The 12,177-nt window shown below is 43.2% G+C and overlaps 1 protein-coding gene across 2 annotated transcripts in view; it reads left to right on the top strand.

Annotated features, from left to right (window-relative positions):
• The first annotated feature begins 824 nt into the window (after positions 1-824).
• Positions 825-12,177, top strand: part of Otud3 (OTU deubiquitinase 3) — a 36,696-nt gene continuing 25,343 nt past the window's right edge. For both annotated transcript variants that reach the window (XM_023722576.1, XM_004637654.2), the window contains exons 1-3: positions 825-1,153; positions 6,605-6,753; positions 8,828-8,940. In XM_023722576.1, coding sequence (XP_023578344.1) covers positions 933-1,153; positions 6,605-6,753; positions 8,828-8,940 — 483 coding nt within the window. In that variant the 5' untranslated portion in view covers positions 825-932. The remainder of the gene's footprint in view (positions 1,154-6,604; positions 6,754-8,827; positions 8,941-12,177) is intronic.

Below are 12,177 nucleotides of genomic sequence, written 5' to 3'. Positions count from 1 at the left end.
TTCTATAGGACTGTCTCCATTTTAGAACCCATCCCAGGGAAACTCTTTGTCCAGGCAAATCTAGGCTGGTCACCCTAGAATGGAATACAGATTACTGGAGGAACCGTTATTTTTAGGAAAGAAGAGCTGCTTTCCTCTTGAATTATAAGAGAAGCTGCAGAGATGGAGAATAGCAGCAAAATAGCACTTGTTAAATAAACAAGTGTCTGGGTTTTGGAGGCAGGGCCAAGGTCTACCTTTTACTTGGTGCTATGATTTTTGCAAAATTACATAACCTCTCCACTTCAGTTTTCTGTAATTTAGGGATCATTCTTTTCTTTCTTTCTTTCTTTCTTTTTTTTTTTTTTTTTTTTTTTTTTTTTTTTTTTTTTTTTTTTTTTTTTTTGCGTACCAGGGATTGAACTCAGGACCTTGAGCTTGCCAGGCAAGCACTTATTCTACTGAGCTATCTCCCCAGCCCCAGTTGGGGGATAATTCAACATGAATGAATCACATGAGGGGTGGCTATCCCAATGTAAGCTCACTTTTTCCTTTTTTTTTCATTCTCTCTCTAACTCTGGTTATGCTTCTCCTCTCCCTGTCTTTTACTACTGGTTAATTTCTTCTGTGTCCCAGCTTTGTTCTCGCCTCACCTGCCGCACACTGAGTGCTCTCCACCGGTAGGGGGAAGAGTAGAACAGACCAGGCTAGGTGTCTATCTAGCCCGCCCCGGCGCTCTCTCTATGGCTCTTGCCCGCCGAGCCTGGAGGGGGCGGGGATTGCTGGGGGACTCCGTCACGTGACGGGCTACCTGGTGCGCGCGCAGGCGCAGTGGCCTTACCGCTGTCGCCGGGCTCCGTCGCCACAGCTGGTTCGCCTCCTCGGCAACAGAGGCCGCCGCCCAGCGGTCCTGCGGCTTTTCCTCCTGCCGCTGCGGGCTGTAGGCCAAGATCATGTCCCGAAAGCAGGTAGCGAGGAGTCGGCCGGGCAGCGGCAGCCGGAAAGCCGAGGTTGAGCGCAAGCGGGACGAGCGGGCGGCGCGCCGGGCCCTAGCCAAGGAGCGGCGGAACCGGCCGGAGCCCGGCGGCGGCGGCGGCTGCGAGGAGGAGTTCGTCAGCTTCGCTAACCAGCTGCAGGCCCTGGGGCTGAAGCTGCGGGAGGTGCCGGGGGACGGGTGAGGCGGGCCGGGAGCGCGGGAGGCGGCGCCGGGGGAGCGCGCCGGGCATCGCTGGGCCACCGCTTGGCCTCCGTCGCCTGCTCCGTCCGTCCCTTCCTTCAGGCAGCCCGAGCGCCTCCCGCGAGCCCGCCGCTGCACCGATGTGGGGTCCGGCCGCAGCGAGGCGCCCCTCGCCCCGAGGCGGAGTGACCCCAGAGCCTCCCAGTGGTGGCAGCGGCCGCGAGGGAAGTAGAAGTGGGTCCTGAGATAGAACACTGGAGCAGAACGCCTCTCTGAGGTGACATTAAAGCCGAAACTTGCAAGAATGAGATGGAGCGGTCGCAAGGATAAGCCCAATAGACGCGTAGGATTCCCTTGATCCTTGCTCTCGGGTGTGCTCTCCTCTGCGTTTGGGAAACGAGGTTTGTGAGGGTCTGCCGCTTACCGAGCTGAAGGCCACTTACCGTGTTTTTACTTCCATGGGCTTTAGTTTCTCCAAGCAAAAGTGCTTGCCTGAGAGCTTGGACTGGAATCCCAAGTTCTCCTTTTTAAGCGAATACCGGATGAAAGAGTGGAGGCTGTAAGGGAAGGAAAAGTAACTTTAGGAAAGGAGATAGGGATCTAGGAGAGTAGGGGGAGGAAAGAAAAGGGTGCGGGAGGAGAGGAAAACAGCATTCCTTTTGCAGGGCAGGTAAACAGTCTGGTTGCTAGGTTAGAGTTTATGAAGGCTTTCCCTCTGTTCCTTGAGGGGATTCGGTTCAGGTTAGGCAGAGGACAGAATAACATTAAGCTAATAATCGTACAGACACTGCATAGGTACACATTGAGGAAGAAATTGGTGTCTCAGTTTTACGTTACATTGCAGCAATTGATCGAAACTAATAAATTGACCCTAGTTTTCCCATCAGTCTTTCAGTGCTTTAGGCAAGTTGGAAGTTTGTCACGCTTTCTTGTCTTGGTACTTTTAAGTTTCTATTCGGGCTTGATTGCATTTATTCACCTCCATCTAGTATAGTGCCGGGTGCATAGAAGGCATTCAGTACATTTTTGCTGAACAAAGAATGATAAAGCTAAAGACCTAGCAGCTGGCTTAGATCATGTATAAGCACAAGACACTGCTGTGTAAAGTGTGATACCACTGAGTATTGTGGAATCGGGGTGGGATCTTTCCTTGTAAAAGACTGCGTGGTTTGGGTGACATTCCAGGTAGTGTTTTTTCCCGTCAGGATACCAGGAAACAAATACTCGGCAGAAGGCTGCTGTTGAGCAAGCATCAGAGTATGGGGAATTGTAGAATCTTTAGGGGGGTTTCCTATGCTTATGGGGGTATTACTTCTGTCTGTTCTCCCAGGAGAGCATATTTCTCCAGTTAGTTCATCACATAAGGTTAAGCAAGGTATTGGAGTAGGTTGGCTAAGATACGTAGGGAATTTGTAGTCTACTAAGGGAGAAACAGCAGTGGGTCCTAAATGTTTTGGCTGAAGGAACCTTTTGCATTCTTAAAATTTATTGAGGAACTCTAGCCTTTTTTGTATATGGGTTGAAGCTATCATATTTACTGTATCAGAAAGTAAAACAAAAATAGCTACTATTTTTTATGGTATTGGAAATGTAACTCAGGCCTTCCCACCCACCGATATCCTAAACCTTTTTTTAAATGCTTTGAGACAGACTCATAAAGTTGCTAAGTGCCCCAGGCTAGGCTTGAGCTTGTAAGCCTCCTGCCTTAGCCTTCCAGAATGCTGGGATGGTAGGTTTGTGCCATCATTCCCACAGTAAGACATTTTTAAAACACAGGAGCATGCAAACACAGTTCCATCAGCGGTTCATTACATATCAGGGAGCCTCTAGAAAATTCCATGGCATATTTGTGAGATAGTAAGAATGAAGATGGTAAACAGTGCCTTATTTTTACACTCATGGATATCCTGAAAGGGGCTCAGAAGACCTTTCTGCCTCGCTCATTCTCTGGGCCTCTGTTTGGGAACAGATGTTGAAAAACAAACAAACAAATAAAAAAAAAACAGTGTAAAATAGCCTTAATCACTGTGCCTGACTGGTAGTATTATTAAGGAGGTAGAAGCTGACACTTAGGGTCTTCCCATTCGTTCAGCAAGGGCTTATTCATTACACTGCTGAATCACGCCTCTTAGGGGTGTGATTCGTGATTGGGTCCTGAAGGCCGGTAGGCAGAGCTTAGAGGACACTGAAGGGTAAGTAGTACATACAGTGGCCCAGGAGTGTGTTACTTTTGAACTAGTTGTGTAGGATGACAAGAGTGTAGAATCCAAGGGTAGAAGTAGCAGGTAGAGGCAGCTCCACTGGAATGCTTTTGTGACCCACTGCTGACCTCCCTGTTCTTTGGGTAGTGTTATAATGATGTTGGCATTTTTTGTGTGTGTTTCAAGATGCTAACCCCCTTCTACTTACACACTGTTCTCTTAGGTACCATGAGATTGGCTGGTTCAGTCCTCTTTGATGTGATGTTGGTCTTTGTCAGCGCAGAGGATAGTGTTCCCTATGTGTAATGGGTTGGGAAGTGTCAGTAGATTTTTTTCATGTATTAATATTTCAGGGTAAAATAGGAAATTATAGCACTATAAAAAAAGCCTGCTTAGGCAGGCTCAGCGACCAGGGTTCCATCCCTGGCATGCCATGATGGCCCCGCCCCCAGGGCTCACTGAGAAGGCTACTGAGGCTGGGAGGGGTGGCGCACGCCTATAATCCCAGTGCTTGGGAGGCTGAAAACAGGAGGATCACTACGAGTGCTATGTAGTGAGACCCTGTAGACCCTGCACCTACATTAAAAAAAAAAAAAAAGTGCACAATCTCCATTTTTCTCTCTTTCCATTTTGGTCTGATTACAACTTCGAGTAGCCAGATACAGCATCTTGCTGTTGGTGTGTTCATTGTTGGCAAGGTGGTACCTGTCAGTTTGTGGTGTTCATGAACTCAAATGCAAGACCTTACCTATGTCCCTAAAACATGGTGGCCCTCACAGGGATGATTTTGCCTCCCAGGTTATTTGATAGTGTCTGCAGACATTTTTGGTTGCCATATATGGTGGGGAGGAAGGTGGGTGATGTGCTTCTAATATCCCATGGTGCATAGGGCTGTGCTCAAAAAATAATAATCCCCGGCTGTAGTGCAGGGATGGAGAAACCCTGCTGTGGCGCTGTCGAGAGAATGTGGACTTGGGAAACAGCTGGGTCTCCTGGAAGTCCTTAGGGCAATGGTGCTTTGTGCTCCCAGCTTTTCAGGTGCTCTTGCTGGGCTCCCTATGGGAGCCCTGGTTACTGTAGTCTTTGTCATGTTTCCTGTGTCACAGCCTTGCAACTAACAGAAAAACAAGTGATGTTGGCCTCTCCTGATTCATTTTTAGTGGGTTCAGAGAATGTTTGGTGAGTGAAAAGCATATTAAAATAAATTTGACAATCACTCTTGTTACCTGTGGATAAGGACAGCTGATAGTTTACTGTTCATGTTTGAGCAAGAGTGGGGTGGAGCCAGGCTACCCAGCTATGAGTCCCTGGCCCTCCACTCATTAGTTTTGTGACTTTGGGTGGATTTTCCTTGGGGAGGAATAATAATAGTATCTGTTTGCAGAGTTGTGAGGACCGAGTGCATTAGTAAGGTGTCACGGCAGTCCTTGGCATACCATAAGAGGTACTGAGGTGGTTGTTGCAGTGTTTTCTCTTCAGCTACATTTCTGTGTGTTTCTCATTATGTACCCACAGTTGAACATAGTTGAGCTCATGCAGTAGTAGTTTACATGTACTTTTTGGGCTGCTATGGAAAACATTTGCCTATGATACTAAAAGTTCTTCACAAGAATGTTATGCTCTGCAGAATATTATGAATGTTGATATATTAAACATAAAATATCTACCTCTGTAATTTTGTGCTAAAATATACTTAAACTGGATTCAGGAATGGACTTACGGCAGATGGTAACAATTCAAGAAAAGTTTGAGAAATTCACATAGCCACACCCTGCCTACCCCTGCACCTTGTTCACTGGCTTATGTGGAGTTCACTCTGAATGTGATTCAGCTCTACCTGCTCGTGCGCAAAGTGGCCCACGAATCTTTCACTTCCATTGATTACCATGGGCACAAGGAAGGAAGAACAGAATAGGGACTGCAAATTCTCTAAACACGGCTGACCCTTTGGGCCATATGATTGGTGTTTCTAACAGTGAGTTCTTTGTGCGAAAACACCCACTTACTTCCAGGCCCTTTGGTAAGACTTGATATCGAAAATGTTTTATCTATTCACACTCTTTTCCCCCTATGGTTGAGAAAAGATTGAGATTGGTAGATTTTAGCAGTAAATGACAGCGCAGTCTGGTTTATAGAATTCATTCTAGAACCTTGTCCCAGATGGATGAAAAGCTTCTTAGTTTCTAATGTATAGACTCTCCTTTAAGTTTTCCTTTCCTCTTGCCTTCCTCACCAAAGTATACATCTTTATATATTAGAAATGATTCTTGCCTCTGTAACTTTCTATTAAAAGCTTATTTTTCTGAGTTGAAGAAAGACATTTCTCCCCTACACATGTAAGTCTGAAATTCTTCTGAAAGTGATGAGTTTGTACATTGGAATTAGAGTGTCACTGTTTTTCATTTGGAAGCGTTAACAGTTTGGTGTGAAACTAGGTAATGATTTGGCTTCAGAATGGTTTGTTTCCTTCACTATAAGGAGAGCAGATTGTGTTTGTCTTCTTTTGGTCTCCATGTATCTGACTCTCTGTGTTTGTGATATATAGTTTGGAATTTTAAGAGCTTTTGAGAGATTTGAAAATAAAAATAACTCTTTAATGTTTACTGCTAGTATTTGAATTTTAGATAAACAAAATATGGTGTTTAAAGTTTTCCTTTGGAGAAGTGATAGTGTACTGTTGCTCCCTGGGTGATTGATGAGGAGGCGAGGTGGGAGTGTTTGTGCAGTATACTCATTTGTCTTCTACCATTTGCTGTTCGGTCTGTAGTGGAAGCCTGACAGTGTCCTTTGTGTACCCTTTGTTAAATGAGTAATTCCCTAGCTGAGCAGCTATTGTGAAACTTGGATCAGAAAAGAGGTGACAGATAAGACATTTTAGAGAGAAAGCTGAGAAACAAGTTCTTAGCCTGAGATGGCTTTTAAGGGCTGCACCCTGTATTCAGGCACTTAGTCTGTTATCCACTTCACTTATTGAAGCCCAGAGAAGGTTAGTAATTTTCCTGAGCCAGCCAGCTGGTAAGTGAGGGACTAGAATACTTGTTTTGTCACCTTTCAGGAAGGTAATGTGAATAGCTGTCCTAGGCTCTTCTCCCAACCTTTGGGAAGGGTGCTGATGTGTTAATAGTTGCGATTACCTCTTCTGAGCATGAACGATTTTTCATGGGTCGACTGGCATGGAGCATCATCATTTTCTAGGTGAACTAAGCTCAGTCTAGCAAGGTCTTGACCATCATTTTTGTTTTGACAGCAATTGCCTGTTCAGAGCTCTTGGCGATCAGCTGGAGGGACACTCGCGAAATCATCTCAAGCACAGACAGGAGACGGTGGACTACATGATAAAGCAGCGCGAAGATTTTGAGCCCTTTGTAGAAGATGACGTTCCTTTTGAGAAGCATGGTAGGTTCACCGTGGGACTCTGGATCCTGCAGGAGTAATGCATTGGGTAATTAAGTCCATTAGCACCCTCATCCTCCTGACTAGGGGTCTGATTATATAAATTGTGGCATTCATTATTGAACAGATAACTTTTTTGCTTACTCTGTAGTAGTTGATATGCTAGGTCATTGAAAAGCCATAGATTTAGATGTACATACTCTTAATAAAATCAATGGCCTGAGGCCTGAGGCCCAGTGGTAGTGCTTACATGCCTGAAGCTCTGGGCCTGACTCTTGGCACCATTATGAAAATGGTAGCTGGGCCATTGAGATAGTTCAGTGGACTAAAGCGCCTGCTTAGGCAAGTTTAGGTAAGTGCAGGGACCGCTGTTCCATCCCAGCACCACATGCTGTGCCAGACCCTCCCCCAGGGAGGGTTGAGCTGGCCAGAGTCCCTGTGTAGTGGTGCATCCCAGTAATCCCAGCACTGAGGAGGCTGAAAACAGGAGGATCACTATGATTCTGAGCTGTGTAGTGAGACTCTGTAACTACCAAATACATTAAAAAAAAAAGTGGCAGCTGATCACCAAGAGCTCTAGAGAGGCAGTTACTGTCAGAAATGATGGTTAAGACCTTTCAAGACTGAAAAGCTGTTTATTGATAAAAATAAAAATAAACTGCCTCTCTAGAGCTCTTGGTGATCAGCTGCCACTTTTTTTTTTTTTTTTTTAAATGTGTTTGGTTGTTACAGAGTCTCACTACACAGGTCAGAATCATAGTGAGCCTCCTGTTTTCAGCCTCAGGCTATGAAAGAATGAGTACATATCCCTACATTTTAGGGTTATTTCTCAGCTGCTTTAATTTTTCAGAAGATACTTTCTTTAAATTTCTGTGATAAGGAGACATTAAAAGCATCTATTTCAGAGGGCTGGCCAAATAGCTCAGCGGATTAAAGTGCCTGCTTAGGCAGACACAAGGACTGCCGGCCTCGCCCCTGGGGTGTGCTGAGACAGCAGCTGAGACTGGGCATGGTGGTACATGCCTGTAATCCCAGCACTTGGAAGGCTGAAACACAGGAAGGATCACTAGAAGTCCGGATCTGTGGAGTGAGACCCTGTAGACCCTGTGCTAAGTACATTAGAAAAAAAAGTAAGCTCTTAATAAGATGGGGATAATGAACCTATGAGTATTTTAAATTATCCTCTGTAGATTTTTTTTATTATTTAAAAATGATCATGTATTTTTATAATAAGATAAATTAATGGTCACCCCAAACCCAATCATAGCCAGTTTTCTTTTTTTTTTTCTTTTCAAAGTTTTATTGATAAACATATAGCAATGAGACAGTTTCAGATCAAATCGAAAGTACAGTTTCAGCAAATAATACACTGCATATATTCTTCTTAGTGGTTAATTGCTGTACAAGATGCAGACTTGTGATCCTACTTACAAACACCATTAGAAAAAATCATTCTATTCGTTAAGAGAATGCAACTATATATCTATCCCAACCACTTTGAATACACAGATACAAAATGGACATTCATAGTTATACCCCAATTTTTTTAAGTTCCGTTGTTGAATATTATAGGTGTGTAAACTCAGCAAAATATTCTAAAAGAGTCCAGTAGCCCATAATAGCATTGGGTCTTCTGTTTAACTGGCAATGTCAGAAATTATTGACCTGAGCCCCCCACAGCTCAACATAACAACATGGCTTTACTTCCTATATTTCATCTTCATACTTTTCTACTAGATGGTTAAGACCCAGGTAAAGCAGGACCTATGCAACAAGAGTTGTAGCTTTTGGGTCTGAGAAGGTCAGTGAAATGCCCTCAGGATTTATCCTGAGATCCTGTACCTCAGATTGTAGAACCTTTGTCAGTGTCAGCCATGTGGATGAGTCACGGCCCTTCCTTGGCTCTGCATATTATTTAACCAGTTGAATTCCAAAATGATTTCCAAACTTTAAAGATAGATACTCTTGTTTCTCTTTGTTTGGAACTAAATAAATACTAAAGCATGCTTGTATTTAGGGTTTTTTTTTTTTTTTTTCCATTATAAACACATTCTTTTTCTCTCCTGTTTTTATGCAGTGGCCAGTTTGGCAAAGCCTGGTACTTTTGCTGGCAATGATGCAATTGTAGCATTTGCAAGAAATCATCAGTTGAATGTGGTGATTCATCAGCTTAATGCCCCTTTGTGGCAGGTAGGTCACCTATTTAAGAATTTAAGAATTTGTTTATAAAATAGCTTTGGGATCGCCTAAGGTGACAGGGCTTCACCTGTGACACTGAACTATGCAGAATAATTTGGACCATGAGCCTAATCAAAGACAGGGATCTCGTGGTGGTATGGAATTGATCTTTGTGCTCTGTGCAAATGGAATCTAGAGTGTAATTTAGCAAGAACTTACTGGGTAATTTGCAGTCAGAGAGCTTAGTGTGGAAAGACTTTGGATAATTCCATAAAAATGAGAATTTAAAGCATCAGTGCAAACAAATTCAGATTTTACAGGATGCCCATTGTCAGGTGTACTTCTGTGCTTTTTGGGTGGAGGGAAACAAAATTTGTTGTAATAACTGTTGCTAAAAAGTATGTTCTTAACAATTGCATTGAATTTATGGTCTAAGATATTGTGTTCTGCTCAGCCATGCATAATGGTTTCTTTGGTTCTTCTACAGAAGAATACAGCAAGTAACATTTGTGTTGTAGAACGGCAACCTTGTAGAGTGCCCCCTGGCCCCTGGAAAGTAGTTGTTGATTCAGCTCTCACCTTCTTTACCCTTCCTGTTCTAAAATCCTAAACTGGAGTATGGAAGATCAGAGATTGGCCTGAGAGTGTATATAGGTTCCTACCTCCTTGTTCTCTTCCTCTTCACATTTAGGCATCCTTTGTCACTTTGTAGCTTAGCTTCTGAAGACACAGCAGTGACTTCTGTTACCCACCCCACACACTGCTGCCCTATTTTTTTTCCTAATTAGAAAGTTAAAATGTGTGAATTATAGCAAAATTTGAAATTTCAGAAAGCTCAGAAAGATAAGAGTTACTCTAGACATTATTGCTGTTAATATTTTAATGGCCCAGATCCAGCCCTAGCCCAGGCCTGGTGAGCTGTGGGAGAGCTTCCGGCTACCCTGCGCCCATGGGACCTGTCCGGTCCGAACCCAGGCACACAGCGTGAGACCCTCTTCCATGCCCTTGGGACCCCCCCCGTGCACCACTCTGTAGCCCCCCACCCCCACCCCCATGCGCAGAGTGAGTGAGAACTTCTGCCGTGTTCTTGGGACCCCCAGATCCAGCCCTAGCCCAGGCCCAGTGAATGTGTGGGAGAGCTTCCCCTCTCCCCTACTCCCCCTGGTCCCCTTTAGACTCAGCTCAGGCCTGGCATACAGGCCTGAGGTGAAATTGCAGCTGCAGTCCCTGCAGAGAGAGTAGGGGACAGAACCACTCAGCTAGTCCAGCAGCAGAACATCTCGCCAGAGGAGCACAATAGGTTCACTCCCAAGGGCTGCAGCAGAAAGGAGCTGAGCACAGCAGCCAAACCCAAGCCAGGCACATCAGGATAAATTCAAACTTTGTAGATCTGCACCTGAATTTCAGTAGGTGCTAAGGTTATAATTGCACCAAAGCTCCACAACAAAGGTCAGAAGACAGTGTTACACAAAATGACGAGAAGGACTAAAATGCAATCTCAGACCCTAAGCCCACACGTAACAAGTGCAGAGGATATTAACACAGAAAAATTGGGAATCACACAGCTGAAATCAATGAATCAGTAGTGTCTAAAATAAAGAAACAACTGCAGAAAGGTATAGAGGAACTCAGATCACAAATAAAAAAAGAAATTCTGAATTAATAGCATTTGAAGTAAAGAATCCAATGCAGAAACATATGAAAGAAACCCAGTGCCCACCCAGAACAAGTGCAGAGGACACTAGTTCAGCTGAAATATATGAATTAATAGTGTCAAAAGTAAATAAGCAATAGAAGAAAGGTATAGAGAAACTCAGAGCGGAATTAATTTCTGAAATAAAAAAAAGAAATCTCTGAACTCATAGCGTCTGAAGTAAAGAATCAAGTACAAAAAACAATGCGAGGAAACCCTATCTGAAAAGAAAAAACTGCAGTAAAAGAATTAATAACTGCTTCTAAAGAAGACATTGATAAAAAAAAAAAAGTAGAGGAGATTAGAAAAATGATGGATTCCTTGAATGAGCAATACAGGAAAGAAATAGATTGCATGAAGCAGAGTCAAAGAAATACAGAGGAACTTAAAATCTCAATCACAAACTTGTAAAACAGTTTGAGTGAAAGTGAAGACAGAGTTTCAGGTCTTGAAGATGCTGGTGCAGCTAGTGAAAAGGTAAGAAAAAAATCTCTTAAAAACAACTAGGATGCAAGAAAAATAATTCATCACTTGCAAGACGATGCAAAGATGAACAGTGTTAGATTAATAGGTATCAATGAGAAGGAGTCAATACAAATGACATTAAAAAAATATGGGCAGAAGAAATAGCAGAAAACTTCACAAATATGAGGAAACAATCTGACATCCAGGTAATCGAAGCATACAGAATGCCAAGTAACCTCAACCCAATTAAAAACACACCGAGACATATAATAGTCAAGATCCCAGAAATCCAGCACAAGAATAGTATACTGAAAGCTTCTACAAAATAGAAGTAGATCACATTCAAAGGAAAACCTATCAGAATTATGGCTGACTTCTCTTCATAACCCATGAAGGCAAGAAGACAATGGAGCAGAGTACTTCAAGTCCTCTGTGAAAACAAATTCCAGCCCAGACTACTATACCCTGCAAAACTCTTTAACTTTGATGGAGAAGTGAAACACTTCCATTACAAAGAACAACTAAAGAAATTAATGATGACAAAGCCAACCCTACACAGGCTCCTGAAAGATGTTCTAGTGAGGGACCAAAAGATCAGAACTCCATCAACGAGAACAGAAGCAACCAACTAAATAGGGAAAACAATTAAACACAGGACAAAAAGGAGTAAACAACAGCAGGTAAATAACCTGTCAGTCGTAAGTCAATACATCCCAATTCTAACTATCAATGTAAATGGACTCAATTCACCAATTAAGAGAAATAGACTGGCACAGTAGATTAGGAAACAAAATCCAACAAAATGCTGTATACAAGAAACACATTTAACTCATAAAGACGTTCATAGGCTGAAAGTCAAAGGATGGAAAACAATACTACACGCCCTAGAACCTCAGAAAAAAGCAGGAGTAGCAATCCTTTTCTCAGACAGTCTCAACTTCAAATCAAGAACGATCAAGCGAAATAAAGAAGGCCACTATATACTGGTTAGGGGAAAAATACAAGAGGAAGAGGTAACACATAAATATGTATGCACCAAACACGAGAGCATCCAGCTATATAAAACAGATCTTAATGGAGATGAAAAATCT

Source organism: Octodon degus, unplaced genomic scaffold, assembly GCF_000260255.1.
Source record: "Octodon degus isolate 3935 unplaced genomic scaffold, OctDeg1.0 scaffold00092, whole genome shotgun sequence".
NCBI lineage: Eukaryota > Metazoa > Chordata > Mammalia > Rodentia > Octodontidae > Octodon > Octodon degus.
Note: the sequence above shows the minus strand (reverse complement) of the source record. Positions and strands in the feature narration are given on the sequence as shown.